The 27,699-nt window shown below is 35.5% G+C and overlaps 1 protein-coding gene across 6 annotated transcripts in view; it reads right to left on the bottom strand.

Annotated features, from left to right (window-relative positions):
* The window catches only part of ABCA6 (ATP binding cassette subfamily A member 6), a 76,705-nt gene extending 49,118 nt beyond the window's left edge, over positions 1-27,587 (bottom strand). For 2 of the 6 annotated variants that reach the window (XM_051825892.2, XM_051825891.2), the window contains exons 1-13: positions 27,317-27,587; positions 26,786-26,922; positions 26,195-26,295; positions 23,902-24,106; positions 22,760-22,921; positions 20,351-20,454; positions 19,336-19,562; positions 15,420-15,561; positions 14,180-14,365; positions 6,724-6,871; positions 5,518-5,686; positions 1,859-1,917; positions 13-123 (exon numbers count right to left, since the gene is read on the bottom strand). In XM_051825892.2, the coding sequence (XP_051681852.2) occupies positions 13-123; positions 1,859-1,917; positions 5,518-5,686; positions 6,724-6,871; positions 14,180-14,365; positions 15,420-15,561; positions 19,336-19,562; positions 20,351-20,454; positions 22,760-22,921; positions 23,902-24,106; positions 26,195-26,290 (1,609 nt within the window). In that variant the 5' untranslated portion in view covers positions 26,291-26,295; positions 26,786-26,922; positions 27,317-27,587. The remainder of the gene's footprint in view (positions 1-12; positions 124-1,858; positions 1,918-5,517; positions 5,687-6,723; positions 6,872-14,179; positions 14,366-15,419; positions 15,562-19,335; positions 19,563-20,350; positions 20,455-22,759; positions 22,922-23,901; positions 24,107-26,194; positions 26,296-26,785; positions 26,923-27,316) is intronic. The other 4 variants (XM_070060394.1, XM_051825893.2, XM_070060395.1 and 1 more) reach the window with 3 other exon arrangements.
* Positions 27,588-27,699: the final 112 nt, after the last annotated feature.

Below are 27,699 nucleotides of genomic sequence, written 5' to 3'. Positions count from 1 at the left end.
CTTTTTACGCACCTTGTGTTGGAACAGACAATCCATTAAGGATATTTAGAAGTGAAGATTTCCCAGCTCCACTGTGACCCAGAATCGCAGTTATTTGACCTTCATATATGTCAAAGAACAAGCCTAGTTTTACAACAAAATATTCATGTTATAAATAGGAGAGAATTAGACAAGGGTCGTAAACATGGAAGAAAATAATTACATTGTTAAGTTGTATATGTCTCAAGAATTTCAATACTTTAAAATATATAATATTCAATATTTTCATAATTGCCAAAATAATAAAGTAGAGAACTAAAACAATAAGTTACTGGTACAATGACACCAATAAACCACAAACATAATAATAAAAATAACATGCTACTAGGTCAGGATGCAGCGACTAATGTAAGAAATTAACCAAATGAACCAAATGAATGAAAATGAACATAAAAATAAATATTAATAAAATGGCCTTTCAAATTCATTAAAAAGATGAATTATTTAATAAATGATATTGGACAATTAAACAAGTATATTAATAAATTTTATGCTTATTAAGTGGAAAAAAAGCAAAATGTTTTCAAAGGGAAGAGGAAAGTGATACTGCTTACCAAATGAACTGACACATATCACTATATACATGAAAATGTAAGCCTCAGTTTCCCCATCTTTGAGGTGAAGAGGACATTAATATGTTTTTCATAGGAGTAAGGGAAGAAAAAGTCCACACAAATTACCTAGTATAGGTCTCAACAAACACTAAGTACTCAATGAAATTTTACTACTTATTGCTATTACTGTAGTTATTATTATTAATTATGTGCTTTTCTGGCAATACGGATTTTTATAATATTGGAGATAAATGATTTGAAATAGAAGTCAAGAATCTAAACTATGGTATAAATATATAAAATATTGCTTATTAATCTTAATAAACAAAGTGAAATCACATTTTCACTGTATGATACATTTTAGGAAATAAATTTTTTTTTGATTTTTTACAAATTTTATTTTAAAACACAAGTTTTAGAGAAAAATTTTAAATCTTAAGTGTTAAAAGGTAAGCATAACTATTATTCCATTTAAGGGGTTTAGAGGATGTGCTTGAAATTACACTTAGAATGTAAAATTACATACATCGAAGATGAGTTATATGCTCACAAGTCAAAAAAAATTTTAAGATTTATTTATTTAATTGAAAGAGTTACAGAGAAGGAGAGACAGGCAGAGGCAGAGAGATGACCTTCCATCCACTGGTTCACTCCTGAAATGGCCACAGCAGCCAGAGCTGAGCCCATCCAGGAAATAAACTCTTGAAATACTTAGCAGGATTTTATATAACATTTAGGCTATATAACAGGTACCAAAACAAATATATGGAAGAATATATTCTAGTGTTCCACAGTACATGGTGGTGACTATAGTTTACACTAACATAGAAATTTTATGTGCAAGTAGAAGATGTGAGCTTGAAGTCTCCAAACATAAATTAAAGGTAAGGAGAGGAAAACATTAATTACTTTGAGTTGATCAGCACACACTTTATACATTTAATGAAATACCTCATTGTACCCCTTAAACATGTACAAATTCTGAATATTAATCAAAAACATCTGCAATGTTTAAGGAGTTGGAAATGCTAACTTACCTGACTTAATTGTCAAACATCACGACTTGTACTGATTTATCACATTGTATCCCATAAATATGTACAGTCTGTTAACATTCTAGTTTGTAAAAATTCCTAATTGTGATTAACATCCAGGTGATAGAGTATTTGTATCCTTTTTACTTTGCTTATCTATGTTTTCAAATTTTTCATATTTGAAACATTACCATTTTTTGTGTCAATGAAAGAATGAAATATTTTCTTTACCCTTTAAAGCTTCCACTTTTCCAGATTTTCCCTTATATTCTTTTTTAACATTTCTGATTCTGAAATGACAAAAGGAGTGCTTACTTAGCAAACAGAAGAAAAACAGATTATGAATAACTCCAGTTACAATGACAGATGGAATGAACCACTTCATAAGGATGGCATAACCAGTCTATTTAGAATGACCAAAAAATTTAATTAAAAATTGCTCTAGGACAGAAAATAGAAATGTGTATCTAGAAAGTTACAGTAAAACAATTAGAATTTCTCTTATAAAGGGAGAATGCTCTGTGATTATTCTCACTTTCTTCCTCTAATCTTAGAATGCTTGATGTTCTTTTTTCTATTCAAGATCAGTTCATTCACCTGTAAGTTTTTTTTTTTTTTTTTTTTTTTTTGACAGGCAGAGTGGACAGTGAGAGAGAGACAGAGAGAGAAAGGTCTTCCTTTGCCGTTGGTTCACTCTCCAATGGCTGCTGCGGACGGTGTACCGCGCTGATCCGAAGGCAGGAGCCAGGTGCTTCTCCTGGTCTCCCATGCGGGTGCAGGGCCCAAGCACTTGGGCCATCCTCCACTGTACTCCCTGGCAACAGCAGAGAGCTGGCCTGGAAGAGGGGCAACCGGGACAGAATCCGGCACCCCGACCGGGACTAGAACCCGGTGTGCTGGCACCACAGGCGGAGAATTAGCCTATTGAGCCACGGCACCGGCCTAATCTGTAAGCTTTAATCATGGTTTCCCATATGCTACATCTGTTGTTCATTAGATTCTTTATCATCTACAGCTTATGTTTGAACTCTGTTAATTAAATTAATAAAGAATAAATTAAGAAGAGTTAAAAGGTGTTAAATATGTCAAGATATTTTATTGTATTTTCTTTTTATAGTAGGAAGCTCACTGAAGTGGAACATTTACATTTTATTTCACTTTAAAGAAAAGCTTCCATTTAGGAGTACTTTTCTTTTCTCAGATTTTAGAGATGAAGAATGCCCTGTGGTTTTTGGAAAGACATCCTGCCTGTGTTCTGGGAATGTTGGAATTTACAGATGTGCAAGCAATGTCCCTAGAGGAGAATGAAACTGTAGAGTCATCAGAAGGAGTTGTGAATAAAATACAGATACTTTTGCTGAACCAGGATTGTGCTTCTAGTTACAACTGCAAGTGTTCCTACATACTCTCTGATACATAAATTTAAATACTATTAAGGAAAGGGGAAGAATCCCCACATATAAGGCGAACAGATTACTTGGAAAAAGAGAAATAAATTAGTACCTTGCACACACATACAAAATCAAATACACACATATGGATTAATTGGCATAGACTTGGCATGTCTAGGGTGGGAAAAGGCAGTTATGTTACTAAGAAAGGGTCACTGTGAAGAAAGTAGATATCACGGGCCAGCGCTGCGGCTCAATAGGCTAATCCTCTGCCTTGTGGCGCCAGCACACAGGGTTCTAGTCCTGGTTGGGGCGCCAGATTCTGTCCTGGTTGCCCCTCTTCCAGGCCAGCTCTCTGCTATGGCCCAGGAGTGCAGTGGAGGATGGCCCAGGTCCTTGGGCCCTGCACCCGCATGGGAGACCAGGAGAAGCACCTGGCTCCTGGCTTCGGATCAGCGCGGTGCACCGGCTGCAGCGCACTGGCCCCAGCGGCCATTGGAGGGTGAACCAATGGCAAAAGGAAGACCTTTCTCTCTCTCTCACTGTCCACTCTGCCTGTCAAAAATAAAAAATAAAAAAAAATAAAAAAGTAGATATCAGACTTGTGGACTGGGAAGCCAAAGGACACTTTCAGGTTGCCTTGCATCCGTAGAACCAGCCTCGTGGTGACTGAATATGCACGCCGGGTGCCAAAGCTCACTTTTGTACTTTGGTGTGGATCTGAGGTGAGGTGCTCCTAGAGGGAACCAAAAAACCTTTATGACTTGCCATTCTTAGTTTGCCAGTAGCAAAAGGCCTCCACCTCAGATCAAGAGACAGGGATATCCAGCCAATATTGCAGACTGGCTAATGTTGGGGCATAGGAGCCGGTCACAGAGGAGGAACAGAACATTTCACTTTTTCTCCTGGGTCACTAGGCAGCAGCAGAAGAGCAACTAAAAGTTTTTAATGTTTCTTTTTTTAAAAAAAAAAAAGATTTATTTATATATTTGAAAGGCAAAGCTACAGAGAGGCAGAAGCAGAGAGAGAATGAGAGAGACAGGTCTTCCATCCACTGGTTCACTCCCCAAATGGCTGTAATGGCTGGAGCTGTGCTGATCCAAAGCCAGGAGCCAGGAGCTTCTTCTGGGTCTCCCATGTGGGTGCAGGGGCCCAAGGATTTGGGCCATGTTACACTGCTTTCCCAGACCATAAGAGAGAGCTGGATTGAAAGTGGAGCAGCCGGGACCTGAACCAGTACTGCAGGTGGTGCCTTTACCTGCTAAGCTACAGCACTGGCCGCTTAATATTTCTATGTAATGTATTTCCTAGAAGATTGGCTCTGACATATATAATTTGAATAATAATATCAAGAGGGGTGGATAAAACTGGACTTGAGTTTTGGAAGATTATCCTTCTCTTGGCCTTTTTTGTATGGAGTTGCTATATTCTAATGGGGTCTATTGGCATTTTAGAAGACTTAACAGAAATAAGGTAAGAACCAGATGGATGAATCTTAGGTATATGGATCACATCTATGCTCTTTGTCTTAGAGAGTAATACTTGCAGTTCACTTTCTAGCTATGACTCCCAATTTATTAATCTTTTGCTTCCTGATATTTTGGCTAATTTTTAAAACAGAGAACCTAGAACCAGAGTGTCTGGATTCCAATCCCAGCTCCCCATTTATAGTTGTATGACATTGGCTGGGAGATCTAATCTTCTAATACTTCACTTTTCTCTTTTGTAAAACATAAGAAATAAAATTATCTGTGTTTTTTTTTTTTGGTGAGAATTTAGTGCATGTCTGGTACATGTTAAGTACTATATGATCATCTGCTAAAAATAAATGGCTAATATTTAAATATCTGATTCTTGAACTTTGTTGCAAACTTTGCTGAAAACATCTTCAATGCTGTTTAAATCAATGGATACTTGGGTTCAGTCCTATACCTGCTGAGTTAAAAACAGTGGAATCAGGGTCTCAGAGGATAGATTTTTAAAGTACTCTTCATGATTCATTTACATACCAAATAGTATAATAACCTACAAAGTAGATGTTATTGCTGTTTCACAGAGGACACTGACACTTCAAGAAATTTGCTACTTTTTCTATGCTTACATATCAAACGAGATACAAGCATAGTATTAGGAGGTAAGAATTTCTTACTTTAAGTTTCTTACCTATTCCACCACACCAATTAAGCCAACCAGACTATGGAAGGAAGAGTTCAGAGAATGAAAAGAGCAAATACAAAAGAAAAGTGGGAGACAAGAGACAGAAGCATGGAAAAAGACAAATGGAGCATTACAAGGTAACGTTAAATAGGGGTAACCAAAGAGAATTTTCCTAGCAGCAATTAAGAGAAATTTATGATGACAGCACTGAAACAGTTTAAAGTGTTGTTAATAAAAGTGAATTTCTTCTCAATCAGTTTGCCTCAGCCTTACCCTGTTGCTATTGGTTAATAATACTTCAGCCTTGCACACATACTCTAATGTAACTGTAAGTGTGATTACCTGATGGCTTCCTTCCCTTGGAATTCAGGAGCTACTGACTCAAAACAATCATTGGACAGATGCTCAGGATCTATTTCTTTCTCAATGATCTTATTATCAGTCCTTTGGTGTTGGAAACGAGATAAAAAATTCAGGAAAAATAATGGAGAGTAATGGCGCTCCTTTCCATCTAATCAAGAAGAAACAGGGTATCACAACAGTAATATTAATGCAAGGAGCAAAAAAAAAAAAAAAACTTGCTTATAAGGTCTTGAACTTTTAAACATAAAATCTTTTGTTTCTAACCTCCTATCAATGAGAAGAAAACTCAGAAATATACAAAGGAAACTGAAAAGAAATAATACATTGTAAAAGCTAAAAAATGTAATAGAACTTTCAATAAAGTATAACTCTAGGTTTGAGTGAAATATGATCTAAAAGATAATGAAAGGAATTAAATTAAATATGTGGGAGAAAACAGACTTAAAATGGCACATAAAATAATTGCAGATATGTTTGTGAGCCTAAATACTTTTATCACAGAAGTAAAATCTGTATAGTCACCAGCAAGTACATAAGTTTAAAATATATGGAGAAATTATATTTGTTCAGGATTAAAAAAAGGCCGGCATTTTAATTTTTTGATATTTTAAAAATTAGTGTGTTATTAGAAGGCCTTCAGGTAAAAAGCAGAATTAACAGAGACATAGGAATACATAAAAGCATTTATATAGAAATATATATCCTAAACTACAATCAAAATAGAAAAATACATGAGGTAAGAGGGTTAATAAGATTGTACAAGAGAAAAAAGCATCCTTACACATGAAGGAATGCTGGGCTAATGTGTAATTTTCTTTTTTGCAAGATAAAGAAAAGCTAACTAGGTAATTAATATACTCTGTCAATGCAAACAATATGTGGAAAATGTTGAGAATAATATGTAATATATGTTATACAATATATCAATGTATAATATAATGCTGGACAAATATTTACTAGAAAGCACTTTCACAGTTTAATGGCCAAACCATTGTAGAAACTAATTTATTTCAGCACGCTCTTATACAAATTCTCGGAGCATTAAAACTATGAAATAGAAATGAAGAATTTATTTAGCAAAAATAAAAATATTTACTACTTATTTCTTAAAATATATAACATTAAGAAAAAATGTTAAATGTAATCAACAAACTATTGAGGTAAAAAAAATCCAATATTACTTACAGGGTAAGATTTTGTCCAAGTATAATGCCAATACCAAGTAAATAAGACCATCAAAAGCCAACACAGAATAAGTTGCTATCATTTTATATGAGTCTCCTGAAGGATCAGGAAAAATTACACCATTCATGGTAAAATCTAGGTGGATAATCTAAGAATCAAACAAAAACAGTAATAAATGTTAAAAGTCCTTATTAGTTATTAGTATATTTCTAAAAGTTTGTGTAAAATAAATTACTGAATAAGTTTATTTGGGTGCAAAAAAATTCCAAAATCCATTTTTCATTCTGTGCTTTTGCCATGAACTGTATGCATGGGATTCAAAATTTTTTACACCAAAATAAACTAATTTTTAATCCATTTTACACGAACTTTTTGAGATATTACATATGAATGAGGACATAAAGTCATTAGTCAAAGCATTTCTACTTTCAGCATGATGAAATGGAAACTAGAAGAAAATAGGGGTTATAAAAAACTGCGTTGTAGGTGCCAGTGATGTCATGCAGCAGGTTAAACTGCTGTTTGTGAGGACTGCATCCCATGTCGGAGTGCTTGAGGTCCAGTCCCGCCTTTGCTTCTGATTAGCTTTCTATTAATATGCCTGTGAGGCAGAGGATTATGGCCCAGATACTTGCATTCCTGCCACTCATGTGGAAGACTTAGACAGATGGAGTGCTTGGTTCCTGGTTTCAGCCACCATTTAACACCAGTAGAGGGTTCAGCAACTCTTGCATGTGTGACCCAGAGATTTTACCAGAGGGAAAATTCTGCGATATGCACTGACTCTGCCTGGCTGGCAGGGTCAGCAATGGGCTAGGCATCCATTTAGGAATGTGAGGTGCCTCCATCCTCTCAACTTATCACAGGCTCTGGAGCTCAAACTGCCAAGGCAGAGCACCCACAGGAAGCTGGCTCAGGAAATTCTTCTGCTCTCTCCATGGACAGGGCAGCTTGCAAGGAAGAGAGGGAATCCTCTGCACCTCGTGACTGTGAGAGCCTTGCATGCTGTGGGAATACTAAACTGTACCATAGGGTGTGGAGTGTAGTTGGGCCTCCAGGCTGGTGTCAGAGGCTCACAGCTCCCTGAGTGCCTGGGATGGGTCATTGCACAGAGTTCTGTGTTCACACTGAGGATGGCACAGATTCTTTGTGTGGTTCATGTACCAGCGTGGGTCAGAGTTGTACCCACTGTGGGAAGTTGTACCCACCTTGGAAGAGAGGAGGTGAGGTTGTGATTATGCCAGCATCCATGATCATCCCCTCCCCCTTGCTGACAATAGAGGGGATCTACCACACTCCTCTTAAGTGTCACCCTGGATTCTTGCTCCACTCTTGAGCACTGACCAGAGCTCCTGGGCAAACCCAGGACATGCCTCTGCGTATTCCCTAAGGGAGCAGACACTCCACTAAGGAACAGAGGCATAGTTCAAAGATGAAACTCATCATTGAATAAAACCAAGTGTTTCACAAATGCCTAAAAATAAACACAGAAACACTAGAAACAAGAACAAGGAAGACAACATCACTCCCCAAAAGGAACACAACAACACTTCAATATTAGAGTGTGAAGAAAGAGAAATTGATAAAACGCCTGAAAAGATTTCAAAATAATGATTCTAGGATTACTCAGAATCAATGAGAAGTGAATTCATGAGTCAAATCCATGTATGACATGGATGAAAAATTCTCGCAAGAGATAGAGATTCTGACAAGAAATCAAACTGCAATATTAGATATAAAGAATTCAATATGGCAAATAAAAAATACAACGCAAAGCCTCAACAACAGACTTGGTGAAAGAATATCCGAATTAGAAGATAAATCTTTGGAAATATCTCAGTCAGACTACTAAAAAGAAGAAATTAGAAAAATTAACAACAGTGTTTGAGACTTATGAGATACTATCAAATGACCCAACATACAGGGCATAGGAGTTCCTGAAGGAGTGGAAAGAGAGAAGGCCTATTCAATTAAATAACTATAGAAAACTGTCCTAATTTGGAGAAAGAAAAGGACATTGGTATGGGAAGCACATAGAACTAATAGACATGACCAGAAAAGATCTTCACTATGACACACTGTAGTCAAACTTTCAACAGTTAAACATAAGAAAAGATTCTAAAATGCACATGAGATACTAAGTTACCTTCAGAGGATCTCCAATTAGACAGACAGCTGATTTCTCATTGAAAACCCTACAGGCTAAGAAAGGAGAGTCACAGTCCAAATCTTAAAAGAAAAAAAATTGTCAACCCAGAATAATGTACCCTGTAAAGCTCTCATTTAAGAATGATGGTGAAATAAAGACTTTCCATAACAAACAGAAATTGAAAGAATTTGTCACCACTCATCCAGCCTTACAAATGATGCTTAAGGATGTGCTGCACAGAAACACAGAAAAATAGTCATCATTATGAAAGAATGTGAAAGCAGAAAATCTCCCAGTACAATTGGAATCCAAAGCAAACAATAGGAATAAATATGGAAAAACCACAGGGCCAGGAGTCATTACTTATCAATAGTAAGCTAAAATGTAAATGGCCTAAATTCTCCAGTGAAAATATACATACTGGATGAATGGATTAAAAAAATAAGACTCATCTATTTGCTGTGTACAAGAAACACACCTCATCAATAAAAATATACACAAACTAAAAGGATGGAAAAAGATATTCCATGCTAATGGAAAGAAAAATGAGAGATATAGCCATCCTACTATCAGTCAAAACAACCTTAACACAAAAAAAATTAAAAGAGACACAGAAGAGCATTATGTAATGATTAAGGGATCAATTCAACAGGAAGATGTGACTATAATAAATTTACATGCACCTAATACCAGGGTATCTGGCTGTTTAACACAAATGTTAACAGATATAAAGAGAGACATAGGGCCGGCACCGCGGCTCAATTGGCTAATCCTCTGCCTGCGGCACTGGCACACTGGGTTCTAGTCCCAGTCAGGGAGCCGGATCCTGTCCCGGTCACTCCTCTTCCTGTCCAGCTCTCTGCTGTGGCCCAGGAGTGCAGTGGAGGATGGCCCAAGTGCTTGGGCCCTGCACCCACATGGGAGAACAGGAGAAGCACCTGGCTCCTGGCTTATGATCAGCGTGGTGTGCCGGTTGCAGCACACTGGCTGTGGCGGCCATTGGGGGGTGAACCAATGGAAAAGGAAGACCTTTCTGTCTGTCTCTCTCTCTCACTGTCCACTCTGCCTGTCCAAAAAAAAAAAAAAAAAATGAGAGAGAGACATAGACTGGTAATGAAGGATATCAACATCTGACTTTCACCAATGGACAAGTAAACTGAAGAAAATCAACAAAGAAACAACAGGTCTAATGTACACAATGGACCTACCTGATATCTACTAAACATTTCACCCAACAGTTTAAGAACAGACATTCTCTTCAATAGTTTACAGAACTTTTTCTAGGATAGACCATATGCTAGGTCATAAAGAAAGTCTCAGCAAATTAAAAAAAAATTGAAATCATGCCATTTATCTTTACTGAACACAATGAAATGAAGCTGGAAATTAACAATCTAATTATCTCTAAAAAATATGCAAATGCATGGAGACTGAACAACACACTACTGAATGAATGCTGGATCATAGAAGAGATCAAAAGGGAAACAAAAAATTACTGGAAATCAATAAAGATGACAACAGAACACATTGAAACTTATGGGATAGAGTAAAAGCAGCATTAAAAAGGAAGTGCCTACATCAAAAATTGGAAAGGCATCAAAAAAATGAATGATCAATGTATTTCAAGGATATAGAAAAATAAGAACAAATCAAAGGCAAAATTATTAAGAGGAAAGAAACAATTAAATTAGAGAAGAAATAAACAAAATTGAAACAAAAAAACACAAAAGATTAGTGAAATGAAGAGCTGCATTTTTGAAAAAAATAAACAAAATTGATATACCATTGACTCAACTAACCAAAGAGAGAGAGAGAGAGAGAAAGAGAGGGACACAAATCAGTAAAATAAGAGCTGAAAAGGGAGATATAACAATGGGAAACACAGAAATAAAAAGAATCATAGGGAATTACACGAAGAGCTATATGCTGACAATTTAGAAAAATGGAAAGATTCCTGAACACATACAATCTACCAAATATGGGTCATGAATACATTGAAAGCCTAGACAGATGAATAACAGAGATTGGCTCAGTAATAATCTCCAAACAAAGGGAAACACAGAACCAGATGATTTCACTGCTGAATTCTGCTAGACATTTAAAGAAGGACTAATTCCAATTTTCTCAAACTATTCAAAACAATTAAAAGGGATGTAGTCCTCCCAATCTCCTCCTATGACCCAGAGTCATCTTCATTCCAAAACCAGAAAAATATATAACAAATAAAGGGAACTATAGAAAATTTCCCTATGGATATAGTTGCAAAAATGCTCAACAAAATACTAGCTAATCAAATCCATCACACATCTGAAAGATTCACTCAACTAAGTTGGATTTACCTATTTTATGGAAGGATAATTCAACAAACACAAATCAATAAATGTGATATATTACATTAAGAAACTGAAGAATAAATGTCGTGTGACTATCTCAACAGATGCAGAGAAAGCATTTGATAAAATACAACATTATTCATAACAAAATAATTAAGGAAATTGGGTATAGGAGCACAGTCTTCAACAGAGTCAAGGCAATAGATGACAAATGCACAGTTAGTATCATCTTGAGTGGGGAAAAGTCAGAAGCATTTCCACTAAGATCCAGAACTATACAAGGATGCCCACTTTCACCATTGCTATTCAATATAGTCCTGGAAGTTTTAACCAGAGACATTAGGCAAGAAAAAGAAATCAAAGGGATACAAATTGGAAAGGAGGAATCAAAGTATCCCTGTTTACAGAGGACATAATTCTAAATAGAGGGGAACCAAAGACTCCACTAAGAGATTATTAGAACTCATAAGAGAGCTCAGTAAAATAACAGTATATAAAATCAACACACAAAAATCAATAGCCTTTGGGTGGGAGTCACATTATGGGGGGGAAGCCATTGTAATCCATAAGCCGTACTTTGGAAATTTATATTCATTAAATAAAAGTTAAAAAAAATCAATAGCCTTTGTATATGCATAAAGTTCTATGAGTGAGAAAGAAATTCTAAGGTCAGTCCCACTCATAATAGCTACAAAAAAAAAAAAACCTTAAATACCTTGGAATAAATTTAACCAAGGAGCTGAAATATTTCTATGATGAAAATTACAAAACATTTTAAGAAAGAAATAGAAGACAAAAAAAAATGGGAAAATATTCCATGTTCATGGATTGAAAGACTTAATATCATCAAAACGTCCATACTACTAAAAGCAATTTATAAATTCAATGCAATCCCAATCAAAATACCAATGAAATTCTTTTCATATCTAGAAAAAAATGATGGTAAAATTCATATGGACACACAAGACCCAAATAACAAAAGTAATCTTATACAACAAAAACAAAGCTGGAGGCATCATGATACCTGATTTCAAGACATACTACAAGTCAGCTGTAATCAAAAAGGACTGTTACTAGCACAAAAATAGACATGTAGATCAATGGAACAGAAGAGAATCCCCATAAATCAATCTATGCATCTATAACTAATACAACTAACTTATCTTTGACAAAGGAGCTAACATAAATCCCTGAGAAAGGACAGGCTCTTTAACAAGTGGTTCTGGGAAAATTGGATCTCCACATGCAGAAGCATGAAACAAGATTCCTACCTCACATCATATACAAAAATCAACTCAACATGGATTAAGGATCTAAATTTATGACCTGATAACATCAAACTACTAGAGAAGAACATTTGGGAAACTCTGCAAGACATCAGCCTAGGCAAAGATTTCTTGGAAGAGATGCCAAAAGCACAGGCAATCAAGAAATCAAAGCAAAAATAGAAAAATGGAATTACATCAAGCTAAAAAAACTTCTGCACTGCAAAGGAAGCATCAACACAGTGTAGAGGCAATTGACAGATTGAAAGAAAATATTTGCAATCTATGCAACTGATAAAGAATTAAAATCCAGAATCTATAAAGAGCTCAAGAAACTCAACAACAAAACAAACACTCCAGTTAAGAAACGGGCAAAGGACTTGAACAGGAATTTTTCAAGAGAGGAAATTCATGGCCAACATTCACCTGAAAAAATGCTTGGGATCACTGGCCATTAGAGAAATGCAAATAAAAGCCACAGTGATCTTTCACCACATCTTAGAATGACTATCATATGTAAACCAACAAAAAAATAAATGTTGGTGAGGATGTGGGAAAAAAGGTTTCCCAATCTACTGCTGGTGGGAATGCCAACTAGTACCACCATTGTGGAAGACAGTTTGGTAATTTCTTGGAAAGATGAAAGTAGATCTACCATATGACCCAGCCATCCCACTCTGATGAATTTGCCCAAATGAAATGAAATCAGAATATGAAAGGGTGATCTGTACCCCCATGTTTATTGTAGCTCAATTCACAATAGCTAAGATACGGAATCAAACCAGATGTCCATCATCTGATGACTGGATAAAGAAAATGTGGTGTACATACATACATATATATATATATATATATATGCTATGGAATATTACTCTGTCATAAAAAAGAAAGAAATCCTGTCTTTTGCAACAATATAGATTCAATGGGAAACCATTGTATTTAGTGAAATAAGCCAGTGCCCAAAAGACAAATACAGTATGTACTCCCTGATCTATGGTAACAGAGTACAAAGAATGTAACGTATAATTGTTTGCATTGCAATCTACATAAAATTATTCCTGTGTATAAAATGTTGAGAGGAAGTGGCTGAAAGTCTAAATGAACTTAATTAATTATCTTGCAACCACACAGGAAATATTTAAATGTTATATTTTCATTGGTTCTATTACATTAAAAGAAATTATGAATAATTGACACAAAAAAACCTGTATATGGGTGAAATGGTCATTTTTTCCCATTCAGTTATTGTTTATAGCCATTGTCTATATTCCAATTAAATAGGGTCTTCTGCTTTTTTATTGTTAAAGTTCTCAGTGAGGTATTCAGCCTTTTTACTGCAATGTAATTTGAAATATAGCTTGAAAACTAAAAATAAGAAAGAAAGAAAGAAAGAAAGAAAGAAAGAAAGAAAGAAAGAAAGAAAGAAAGAAAGAAAGAAAGAAAGAAAGAAAGAAAGAAAGAAAGAAAGAAAGAAGGAAAGGAAGGAAGGAAGGAAGGAAGGAAGGAAGGAAGGAAGGAAGGAAAGAAGGAGGGAGGGAAGAAGGGAATATCATTATGTTCTTAGACCTGCATCTACAAATAATATTGAACCTGTTAAATGTTAATTAAAATTAAAATGAAATACAAAGAAATGGTATTGGTTATAAATGGTAATGAAATTCCAAGTTCTCTTGAGTGTTGAATAATGAACCAATTAATTGTACTCTTACCTGAGACATTCCAGCAGTAAAGGCAAAGGGGCTACAAATACTTAAAATCCACTCCAGAGATGAAGGAAGTTGTTTATAATATACAGTGAATCCCACACATCCCCAAAATAAGGTAAGGAGAAACCCAATCAAATTGGTGAGGGCAGCTTTCTTTAACAACACACTCAGTAGGAATGCTAAGGCCACCTGAAAGAGAGAGGATGTTTTTCTGTCACACATATTAGTTTGCTGAGAATCATTGGCAGTACAATAAAATGCAGGTTTTTATATTACAGCATAAATCTACATACTTATCAGTGAGAAAATAATGAAAATATTATTCATTTTTAAAGAGTATCCTTTGCCCTTCTCAAATGCTATGCTTTGGTTCCAGAGGAATAGGTAAGGAAAAATCTGGGAGAAGAGGAGAAGACAGGGTATAAATACAGACTTGAAACACTGAATTAACCTACACTAATGTCCTAAGAAAGAACATCTACATACCCTCTGCAGAAAACATCCCATAATATGGATGAAATTAGAGGCCATTGTTCAGAGAGGGAAAGGAGTGGGAAGTTAGGGCAAGGTAGAGTATTAGAAGAGATATTGTGATCAGCGATCATCTGATAAAGACCCTTAGAAGAAAAAATGATAGGTCTACCCCTCAAGATTATCATTAATAATCATCTAAAAAATTCTTTGACAGTTTTAGAGCCAAAATCGTTTTCTTAAAGGTTTATTTATGTATTTGAAAGGCAGATATACAGAGAGAGAAGGGGTGGCGGAGAGAATCTTCCACCCACTGGTTCACTCCACAAATGGCTAAAATGCACAATGGCTAAGACCAGGCCAGGTCAAATCCAGGAGCTTCCTCTAGGTTGCCCACTTGGGTGCAGGAGCCCAAGTATTTGAGTGATCTTCTGTTGCTTTTCCAGATACATTAGCAGGGAGCTGGATCATAAGTGGAGCAGCTGGGACTTGAATCAGTGCCCATAGGGGATGCCAGGATTGCAGGCAGAGGTTTAACCTTCTATGCCACAGCTCCAGCCCCTATTTTTTCTTTTGATACATCATTCCATTAACTCAGAGCATTATGCCAAAGAGAGGTCCATCATTTTCTCATATTCATAGAGGTTTTCTCAAGTAAACACATACACTGCACTTAAAAGAAGTGAGTGCAGTGATATGCTGGGTTATTAATATCTCCTATATATAGTTATGGCCTAAAGCAAAGAAAGTGGCAATAAACATATAAACTTACCAAAGATACTCCATATAAGAAAAACAGTGTAAATATGACCATGAAACCAGTCATAACTACAATTTGGTTGGATGTTATGATAACTGTAATGAATATGGAACTAATAAAGATGAAACCAGCATACATCAAACCCCAGGAGAGCCTAAATAAAGACAAAAGTTAATTAACTTTACTATGAAATATTTAAAACATAAAACCACTAAATAACAATATTACTTTGTACCTATCACATAGATTAATAACTTAGTATGAATAAAATGGCAGAAACTCATTGTATATCCCTTTCCTGATCACAATTGTCCTTTCTCCACCTAATGTACTATTTATAATTCTCAGATATTTTGATTGCCTTAACCATATGTGAACACAGTAGATGACACTAATACTGGTACAGGCACCAACTAACAAGATAAAATGCAACAAATTCAGTGACTATGAACAACAGCTTGGCTGTGCTGGAATCTGCAGGGTCCCATTTCAGATCTGTATGCATGTTTTGTATAAGCAGTTTGAACTTTGTAAAAATAGTATTGTACTGTATGTATTCTTCTGCAACTCTCTTTTATTAATCAACATTAACAATGTTAATATTAGTGTTAATGTTGATACACTGTTGTATATTTCACTGCATGAATGTATCCCAGTGTTCTCCAGCCTACAGACATTTATTTAGGTTATTTCCAATTGTTTTCTATTACAATGTTGCCAAGAAAATTACTGTGCTTGTCCTTTTTTTAGGGTAAGGGAAGTACATAAGAAATATACCACAGGTGAAGACTCTGAATGAAAGAAAATAAGCATTTGTATCTTCATCTTTATTAGATATTACCAAAGTGTCCTTAATTGAAGAGTTGGAAGGAAATTTAATGGCTGCTGATCAATCCAGTAATTCTACAAGAATCAGGAAAGATGATAATTTGACCCTTCTTAACAATCTCAGCAGGCAGCACTTCTAATTTCCTTAGTAGTAGAAAATTGAAATTTCATAATACTAAGTCCATTGCATTCTTCCTGTTTATGTTTATCATTTTTTACCTAAACTGATGTTCTTACTATATTGCCTTAGATATGCTAGTACTCCCATATTCATGAAGTAGTTATTAAAAAAGAATATTCAGTACTAGCTGTAATATGCCAAAAAGTACTTCAGTCCACATTTTTCATTTCACAAATAAAACTACATTCCATTTATCAGTTAATGAGTTTATCCAAGGTCATAAAATTATCAGTAACAAAGCACAGATGAAGTTGCATGTTTTTCTCTGTCAAGGGTTCTTTTCTCTATTTAGAACTGCTCTATTATATAATAATTCCATGGATGAAGAATATAGCCAAAGTATTAAAACCAGGACCTTGTGTCAATATAATCCAGTAGAATACGTTAATGTTGCTTTTTGCTTATTTAACTTCTTTGTAAATTTCATGTCATTGCAATGAGTCTGCCTGTCTTAGATACATCAGCTTTCATTATGCGGAATGCACTCTCTGAATACAGAAGGGAACTACTTTAAATCAGAGCACAGGAGAATTATGAATGAAATAAATCAAGATGTTAGAAAAAAGGAGCAGTTGCAGGGTCGGAGTTGGGGAGTAAATGTTAATAAAGTTCAAAAACCCACTTGTTTTTTTCTTTTTGCTTGCTGAAAACAAGGCAAGTCAGACATCATACTCTTGAATACCATTAACATTAACATAACATCATAATGTTCAATATTGTAAACATTGCAGGATGGCCATGTGGCACACTGGTTAAATTGCTCCTTGGGACATCTGCATCCCATATCAGAGTGCCTGGGATTAAGATATGCCTCCAATGGTAATCTTGCTAAAGTACACACACTTGGCTAACAATGGGTCAAGTACGTGGGTCCTTGTCACTATATAGGAAGTCCAGATTGAGTTCTAGGCTCCTGGTGCACCCTGGCTGTTGAGGGTGTTTGGAGAGTGAACCATTGGAGGATATGTCTATCTCTTTCTCCACTTTTCCTTTTCAGATAAAATGAAAATTAAAAACAGACTACATTTCATATTACATGGATTTTAAAAAGTCAGAAAATTTATTTCCATCTGACAGCTGGAACTTACTAAAAATGCTTCAGAATCTTTGTCTTAGTTTTACAGATTTAGTTATGAATTCATTCTGTTATGTTTCAGGATACATGCATACTAAAAATTACTTACTTAGAGAATGAATCCACACAGAGATGTTCAATACCTTTTAAATTTATTTAATTTTATTAGCGAGACTGAGACAGAATGAACTCCCATTTGCTAGTTCATTCCCCCAAATGATTGCCACAGCCGGCTGGAGCTGGACTAGGCTGGAACTGGACTAGGCTGGAACCTGGAGCCAGGAACTAAATCATGTCTCACACATGGGTGGCAGGGACCCAAACTGAAGCCATCATTCTGCATGAGCATGAAGCTGGAATGTGAAGATTGAGCTGGAACTCCAACACAAGCACTCCAGAACAGGATGTAGGTGCCCCAGGTGGTGTCTTCGTTGCTAGGCCTAATGCCTATCCCACCTTTTTCATTTTAGTATAGCATTGACTCATGTCTTCCAATGCCCAGTTGACTATAGACATATTGTCCCAAAGGGTAAGTCCTGACCAAAAGCAGTCCCATTTTACAGGGTCTCCTCCCCTCCCTCCTAACAGTCTCCATGAGTTTCCATAAGTACATTGTTTTGTATTTTCCAAAGTTCTTGTGCAAAAGAAAAAAAATCTCTTCCTCTTTTTAAGATATATTTCCTTTTTTCTATTTCACAGTTAATATAATATACTCTCTAGAAAAGCAAGTTTATTAGACCATAATTTTAGTTAAGAGAACATGTGGCTTGCAAAAAATTTTCCAGTAAATAATTGCTTGTTCAGTTCAGGTAGTTCTATATCCATATAGGGTATTTTTTGATAAATAGGGAATATATATAGAAGTAGCTCCTATGATTTGACATACAAAAAAGTTATGTTTCTTTTGGGGTAAGAGAAATAGATTATTTTTCCTTTCTTCCTTCCTTTTCTTAGGCAGTATGGTTTTTGTCACTGAAAGTATTGCAAAAATTTTCTGCTTTGACCTCTGAGTTTACAGTTTGTATGAGTTGCATTCCTATCTACCAATATCACTCACTTATTATTGGCTGTCTTTGCGCTTCTCATTTATTTGTTTTACAGATTTACATATGTGTACATAAGAGAATATTTGTGTGAATATACAAATTATCATGGAATGGTATAAGATATATATATCAAGATAAAAAGCAATTGCTACTATTAGGTCAGCCTATATGCTATGTCTATTGAGCACATTACATAGACTATCACATTTAACTCCAACATACAGTATTTAGTTACTCCAAAAAGATATCTATGTTTACCAAAACCCTGAACACTTGTATACATCCATTATAAGATTATACAGAGAGTCCTCAAAATGTTCATAGAAATATGTATTATGAAAGAACAGTGGATATCATTTTTGTATGCTAAAATAAACTTATCTTTTAATTGTATTTTCCCATGAACTTTCAAAGTACCTTCATACTCTCTTCAACATGAAGAGTCTTGGAGAAATCTACAGGAGAGCTTTAATCAGGGCATCTAGGTTGGAAGTCCAGCTTTGACATTCAGCTTCTATCTGACATTTGGCAAGACCTTATTCTCTTTGACTTTCATTTTTCTTTTTTGTTTACAAATTGGAGAGTTGTTCCATCAAAGGTTTAACTTAAGACATTCTTAGCACATAAAAAATGCTCAGCAAATTATAATCATATCATATTCTTCATGGCAAAATTTAAGAAAGACTAAATCAAAAAGTCAAAAGAAGTAACCAGTATATCAAGTCTGAAACCATAGCATTTTTCACTGCTATTTCTTTTCCTGTTTATTGGTTTGCATTACTTGAATTATTCACTCACCAGAATGCTGAATCTTGTAGACCCATCATTTTCATCAAATCTTTATACTTTTTTCTCTCTTTTGTAACATTGACCGATACAAAATACATAAATGGGGAGAAATAAAGCAAGGTGAAAAAAATAAACAACTCATTTTGAAGAATATCTTTAGAAATGAAAGGTAATGTCTTCATATTTGTAGCGGTAACTGACATCAATTCCTCCATCACAGACTGGTTTGTTGTGATCTGAAGAAGGGTTAAAGCAAACATAATCACTATTTACAAGATGGAAACTGGTGAAATCTGAACAAGTGCTATGGATTGCATTAATTTCGGTTTCCTGGTTTTAATATAATACTGTAGTTATTTAAGATATTAGCAACAGGGAACACTGAGTCCATGGTAAATAAAACTCCCTGTACATTGTTTTTATAGCTTCTGGTGATTCTATTATCCATTCAAATTAAAAATTTAAAAAGAAAAAAGAATGCTTTCTTTCTTCAAATATTTGTTTCATTATAAAAACATAAAGCCTGACTATTTATCATTGGTATGACTTGACATGTAACCTCCAAAATTCAGGTTGAAACACAATCCCCATAGTGCTGATATTAGAGGTAGGGGCCTTTTGGAGAGTGATCAAGTCATGAGGGCCTTTCTGTAATGTATTAGTCCTTCTAAAATGGCTAGAGGGAACTAGCTGAGATCCTTTTTGCTGTTCCACTCTTCCACCAGGAGAAGACAAGGCATTAGTCCCCCTTTCACGCTTGTATCCAGCTACAAGTGAAGACAATTAGATAGTGACATCTGTGAGGAACAGGCCTTCATCAGACTTTCAACTTGCAGAGACCATGAAGTTGCACTTCCCAGCCTCCAGAAATGAGAACTAGGTTTCTACTCTTTGTAAATTACCCAGTCTCAGGCATTTTGCGACAGCAGCAAAAATGGACTAAGACAATCATCTTTTATCAAAATCTTGATGTTTGTGGATTTCATTTACATTAGTTATTAGAACATTTTCATTATATACTTACTTCTATAATAGCAGCATTCAGGGTGGTTTGCAAAGTTACGAATCCTCTAGTCCAGTATTTGGTCAACGAACATGTATTCTCCAAATATCCATTAAAGCAATGAGCTGTGAGCACAAAGAAGGGCAAAATCACAAACCAGGATGAGAGTGGTTGGAAAATAAGAATAAGAATCCAAGAGAAAAAAATCTAGAGGCGATTATACCAGTCATAACTTTTAATCATGTAGAAATAAGAAGCAAATAGGGGCTGGCACTGCAGGACAGTGGGTAAAGCTGCTGCCAGCAATAGTGGTATCCCTTATGGGTGCCAATTCAAGTCCCAACTGTTTCACTTCCAACCCAGCTCCGTAGTGAAAGGTGGCTCAAGTGTTGGAGTTCCTGTTTCCTGGCTTTAGCCTGGCTCAGTCCTGGCTATTACAGTCATATAGGGAGTGAACCAGTGGATGGAAGATATTTTCCTCCCTCCCTCCCTCTCTCCCTCTCTGTAACTCTGACATCTGGGAAGATGATGGCTCAAGTACCTAAGTGCCTACCACCAACACAGGGAGCCAAATGGAGTCCTGGGCTCCTGGATTCAGTCTAGCCCAGCTATGGCTGTTGTGGGTATTTAGGGAGTGACACAATGGGTAAAATATCTCCCTATGTCTCTGTCTCTTTCTAAAAATGCAGTTTTATCCATGCAGACCACAGCATGCATAGAAAGTCTCAGAAAATAAAAAGATGAAAGTAAAATCTTTGCTCCAACCACATTGGACTCCATTATCTGTCTCAAAATTCCAACATCCAAGCTCTAGAACATTATGGGCTCAAGTGCTCCTCCTCTAGTAGATATATGGTTCACTCCCTCTCTTTCTCCTGATCTCTCAAATATAACTTCATTGCAGATGGCTAACCAGGCCACCATAAATACAATATCCAAAATAACTCTTGCAGTTCCAATTTCCAATCATGCTTTATTTTACTTTGTTAACTATATTATTTTTCCCCATCCCCTGTCCCTGACTGAAATGACTCCTACAGGCAGCCTCTATGTTTTTTCACTTCAACTCCCACGACCAAACACAGTGTAAAACACATAGAAGGAATCCAGTGAATTAATAAAAATAAAAAACAATTCTACTAGTCACATTAATTCTGCTTACCTAAGTGGCATCCAAAACATTTTTCTCTCTCTCTCTTTTGGCCGCCTCCGCTATGGTCTAAGCCACCATTTTCTCATTAGGAGATTGCATTTTATTTTCCCTGATCCTTCTACAATAAATTATCTGGGGTATACCAGGAAGGTCACCTTAAATTTGGAAAGCTAATCACATCTTTTCCCTGATCAAATTACCTCAATGGCCTTTCATTGCTCTAGGTTTGCCAGATGTTGCAGGATCTATCCTCAAGTAACTCCAGGTTCATTCTCTCATCGTGTTCTTAGTTCTCTTGTACTGTTCTGCTTCCCAGTCTATTAACTAATGCCCTTTCTCATCTCGGGCCCTTCAGTTACATTTTTTTAAATACAACACTTCTATCGTCTTACACCTGCTATTCCTTGTGGTCTTTTAAAAAAAACTATGTATTTACTTGAAAGGTAGAGAAACAGAGAGAGGGAGGGAGAGAAAGAGAGAAGGAGAGTGGGAGAGGGAGACGGAGAGAGAGATCAATCGTCCATCCATCAGTTCACTTCCCAAATGGCCACAAGGGCCAGGTCTGAGCCAGGCCAAAGTCAGGAGCTAGAAAGTCCACCCCTGTCTCTCACATGGGTGGCAGGGGCCGAAGTACTTGGGCCAACTTCTGCTGCCTTCCCAGGCACATTGGCAGGAAGCTGGATCAAAATCTGAATAGTTTGGACTCAAAACAGTACTCTGATATAGGATGCCAGCATCACAAGTGGTGGTTTAACACCCTTTGCCATATTATTCCCCCTTCATTTGGTCTTAAATATCACCACCCCAAGTAGGACTTTCCTAATCCCAGTTTATTAGAATCCTTTGGTCTAAGCACCTTTCCTTGCACTTGTCTCCCATCCAAACACTAAACAGGCCCAACCCTGCTTAACTTCTGAGTTCAGATGAGATGCTTTCAGGATAGTACGGCCGGAGGCTGTACTTGTTACAAACTATTCAATGTCTCTCTTTCCTGATGAACTGGAATCTCACAAGAGGCTGTATCTATCAGCCCTGATCACTTCTTCACCTTAAAAACATACATCTTTGAACTCAACGGATATGTGATGGATTACTCTACAATTTTTTGAGAGTCCTCCTCTAATGGAAAGATATGCTTGACCTCAGAACAAATTCATCAACAAAAATGCTATCCCTTATTTTCTCATGTGCCATTGAAAGCATCTCTATTGTTCATCTTTACCTGTTCCTTACGTTGAAAACATAAAAATGCTATAATCATCTATATGGAAAGTCACCTGAAAAAATTTCTTGTTTCAATAATGGAATTTGATAGACATCAATAAATTTTAACTTGTAAGAGAAAGCATCATTAAAGATGATTCCCACAGCAAACGGTATGTTATGTTCAAGCACTTCATCCACATGTTTTTCATTTGGTGCCTCAATGACTTTTACTCCTATGAATTAAAGGTAAAAATGGACATCAAAATGAGTGTTACCAAAAACAAAATGTGATATCCAACTGTGTTATTACATATTTTTATTAGACTTAAGCTGGAATGATTTTCCATGTAAATCAAAGTTGAACTAAAAGACATGATGGGAAATTTTAGTTCATGTTTTATATTTAGAATCAAGAGATATGCATGAGAATTAAGTTTTTCCTATTAGTAATGGCAAGTGTAAAGGAAAGTTTTAGATACATCAAAACATTATAGTAGGATAAGTATGCATAAGACAATTGGGGTACAAAGAATAGAACTGTGGTTATTATATAGTTGGGAACTTCAGAATCCAAGATTTGATAAAGCAATTTACATAAACTTTGTGCAAGAATCAAGATAAAAATCAACCCTATTTCTTATAGTCAGAAATTTCACTTATTGGAATTTGATTATCAAAGAGTAAATAGCCAGAATGTACCCAACTCATCCTGAATGAAATACACAACTTAATCTTTCTTACATAATGACCTCACTTAGAGTGAAGAACATTAAAGAGGTTTAAAAATCATGTATATACAGAACAGGATGATCTTCTGATTATCCACCCTTATTTTTCATAATTATAAAATTACTGTTTAATAATAATAAACATAATTTCTGAGCTATAAATCCTAATTATTATATTTCTAATTAAAACATGCACTTACCAATATATATAGTCGTGCTATACACTATTCTGCAAATCTGAAATTACAAATCTCTTGTGCAGTTATGTTCCCTTAGAAACATGGTCCTCACTAAGCTAGAACTCTATTAAGCTAAATAGATTTAAAAGACTAGCTATATGATAGAATAATACTATCCAAGTTTTCTGTTATCTTGGTACTTTATTTGATCACATAATATATTATTATAACCTGAAGTTAACCTGTATACATCTATCCAAAATATATAATTAAGTTAAATAATTCTTTTGCTGTTCATATACCTACCTTTCAAGGAGGGAGACAATGCTGTTTTATTCATTATCTGTTGGGTTATACTAGAGATTGGTGTATACACAACCATTAGAGAAGAGCTATTAAATTTATCAACTCTTCCTAGATCCTTAGGAGGCATTTCAGGAACATGAACATTAAATTTCAAATATGAAAATATACCCATATACAGTCCTAGAAGCATTGGGATTCCCCATTCCTATAACACATTAAAAAAAAAAAGAATGAATTTAGATTATGTTCCCTTAAAGAGTCAACATCAAAGAATGTTAAAGATTTTTTATAGCCGCTTACACCATTATCCAATGCTAGAACTAAATATTTGCATTAAATCTTGAACTATCTCAGAATCCAGCATCCAAAGTATTACAGTATATAGCACATAGTATATTTCAGATAGTGAAATAGCAGTACTTTTGTCAATTTTTATATCTTTGTATTGGAGGCTAAAGAAAAAAAAAAGTGACTGAATGGTAGAATCTGTCCAGTGGTTCACCACTATCAATACATTGCAGGAAGTAGTAGGCACAACAGCCTACTATATTCCCAGCCACCCAAAATCAGTGGACTCAAATGTTTGAGTTTTGGCCAAGTTGATGTGGGCAGAAGTGATATTCACCACTTCCAGGCCTAGATCATGGACACCTGCACAAGCTCCTGTGTTCTCTCTGTCTGTGGCCCTCTTTGTCAACTTCTGACAGGATGCCGAGGACCCAGCCAAGGTCTCCTAGCCTAGGAAAATGGCAGTCCCTAGATTAAGGAGCCTGGGTCCAAGAATGACCATATGGAGAAGATTTCCCCACCTACCCAAACCACTTCACTTCCACCATTGACCTTTATAATGTAAATACAATGAAAAATAAATTTTTGTGTGTCAAGCAACTGAAATTTGGGATACTTTCTTGTAGTTAGCCCAACTACCTAATGCAAAATGAAAATCAGTGGTGTTACTTGGTGATAAATCTTGAAAATCATTTTTGTATAGAAAACACATGGCCTTAAAAATAAATCCACAAAATAATTTCTCAATTTACACTAGGCCACATTATCACTATGTATTGGCTTTAAATGTATAATATGCAATAGTAGCTTTAACAATGGTTCTAATTTTTTAAATATTTATTAATATAAAGAGAAGTAGATAACCAGACTTTAATATAAAGAGAAGTTAACAATACTTCCCTCTCTGCCTCCTTCCCTCAATTCCCCCTCCTTCCTTCCTTTTTTGCCTTTCATTTTTGCAATAACATAATTTCAATTTACTTTATAATCACAAGATCAATGCACCACTAGCCATAATATTGAACAAGTAAAAAACTAGAAAGACTACTGTTCCACAGGGATATAGACAAGGGCTAAAAACAATAATCAAATCATAAGATGTCAGTTTCATTCTTATATACTTTTTAAAAAATTCTATATTAATTACCATATATCAGAGAAAACACATCATATTTTATGGATTGTCTTATTTCACTAAGCATAATGGTCTCCATTTGCATTCATTCTGTTGTAAAAGACAGGACTTCATTCTTTTTTATAGCTTACTCTGATTCTGTTGTGTGTGTGTGTGTGTATGGTTTTTTTTGTTTGTTTTTTATCCAGACATCCATTGATGGACATCTGGATTAAGGAAGACAGTATAGAGATTCCTCATAAAACAGTGGTTCTAATTTACCATACAGTTAAGTTTTCACTTAATCTCTATTTTTAAGATAATATGAGAAATAATTTTGGTCTTTACAATTCTATTTTATTCTTTGGGGACTGTTGTGAGTCTCTCAATTCTTTTTTTTTTAATACTTTTTTTATTTTTATTTTTTTATTTTTTGACAGGCAGAGTGGACAGTGAGAGAGAGAGACAGGGAGAAAGGTCTTCCTTTTTCTGTTGGTTCACCCCACAATGGCCACTGCGGCCTGCGCACCATGCTGATCCGAAGCCAGGAGCCAGGTGCTTCTCCTGGTCTCCCATATGGGTGCAGGGCCCAAGGACTTGGGCCATCCTCCACTGCACTCCCGGGCCACAGCAGAGAGCTGGATTGGAAGAGGAGCAACCAGGACAGAATCCGGCGCCTCGACCAGGACTAGAACCCGGTGTGCCGGCGCCACAGGAGGAGGATTAGCCTATTGAGCCGCGGCACCAGCCAATGAGTCTCTCAATTCTAAAATACAGCTACAAACTGGAAATCAAAAAATCAATTGTTCTAACTCAAATATAACATAAGAGAGACATTAGGCAATGAAAGAAGAGTCCTAACTTTGGAAAGAGGTAAACTTTCAGACATACCAATGAACTCTCTCTTCTCATCCTCCATTTGTTAAGAAAATTCTTTTGTAGAAGTGCTCGTGTTTGATGATACACACTTTTCTGTTTCATGATCATTTAGTCTGTTCATTAAATGAATGAGGAGAAAGTAAATAAACATGATGATACATATATCAAAAGAAGCATCATGGTATGTTTTTGAGTAAAATATCTACTAGATATAAAATATTATTGCAATAACTTATGACTGTAAAAGTTCACCTCAGATATATTCACTTTAAGTAACTTCGGGGCATGGGTGATAGTGGGGAAGTAGAGTGATTGCTATTATAATTTTATAATAACAGTATTACAATAGAAAAGCTATAACTAAGATTCAGAACACTTAAGATAACTTCACATTTTTGATCCTTCATATTAGAATTCAACAATATAAACAAAGTAATTAAATTATACATTTTCCTATTACTAGTCATTCTTGTTCTTTGCATTAAAATAGGACTCCAAAAGCCAGTCAAGTTAACATAAAAATCCTGATTACGTAAAATCATCTGAATAATAAATTATGTTCACTAGCTATACCCCAGTTGAATATTTTCTTGTAGTATTTACCTTCAGATTGAATTGAACAATTTTTATCAAAGGAGTTAAGCTGCAGGATACCTATCCAGACTCAAATTACTTGAAATTTGATTTTGAGACAATTTCTTTCAGTTTTCTGAATTCAGAAGTTTCTGTTCTCTGAATAACTTAGGAAACAAATTGCAAAATAAGTTTTTATTTAAAGAGTAAGAAAACAAAGACAAATCACATTGGAAAGTAATCTTGCCCAAATGTTTGCAATTTAACAAGCAAAAACCAGTTTTTCAGCTTTTATAATCTCAAGATAAATATTTTTTTCAAATTCATGCTTCCAAATATTCAGGTAGTTTTCCTTTAGTTAGTACAGGAGCTAATTTTACTCTTTTCCTGTATCCTATTGTTATCTCTACACAATAAAAGGTGGTTGAAAAAAACTAGAAAACGTTAGTTATTAAGTCTTCAACATAAAACAAGTATTTGGAAACATCTGAAAAATAGATTGATTTTAGCATTATCCACTCACAAATTTGGCACAGCACAAAAACATAGATCTTTACTTACTGTCAGGAAAATTAGAAATAGTACTCTGGAAACACAGTCAAATCACAGTTCTTTTTATCTAGTGCAACAACTAAAATTTAATTGCTGCGTCTTCCTTTATTCCTTAAATGGGTGCCTATTCCCAGCAGTTCTTACTCAGGCTGGTTTCTGAAAAGGGGTGTAGTCAGATCAAGCTGCACATGATGAACTTGTTTTGTTTTCTGTGTCTTTTTCCCTAAGCCAATTATTCTGCAGGGAAAAGACTATTTCGTGGTTGGTTGGGAGTAAAACAAACCCTATGTTTGTTCACTTGGCCTTTGACTCCAGGGATAAGGGGGAAATGGTAAACAAGAAAAATGGAACTAGTCTGGGAGACATAAGACCATCATGGAGAAAGGAAATAA

The sequence above is a fragment of the Oryctolagus cuniculus genome, chromosome 17 (assembly GCF_964237555.1).
Source record: "Oryctolagus cuniculus chromosome 17, mOryCun1.1, whole genome shotgun sequence".
Lineage (NCBI taxonomy): Eukaryota > Metazoa > Chordata > Mammalia > Lagomorpha > Leporidae > Oryctolagus > Oryctolagus cuniculus.
This window is presented reverse-complemented; position numbering and strand designations above follow the sequence as displayed.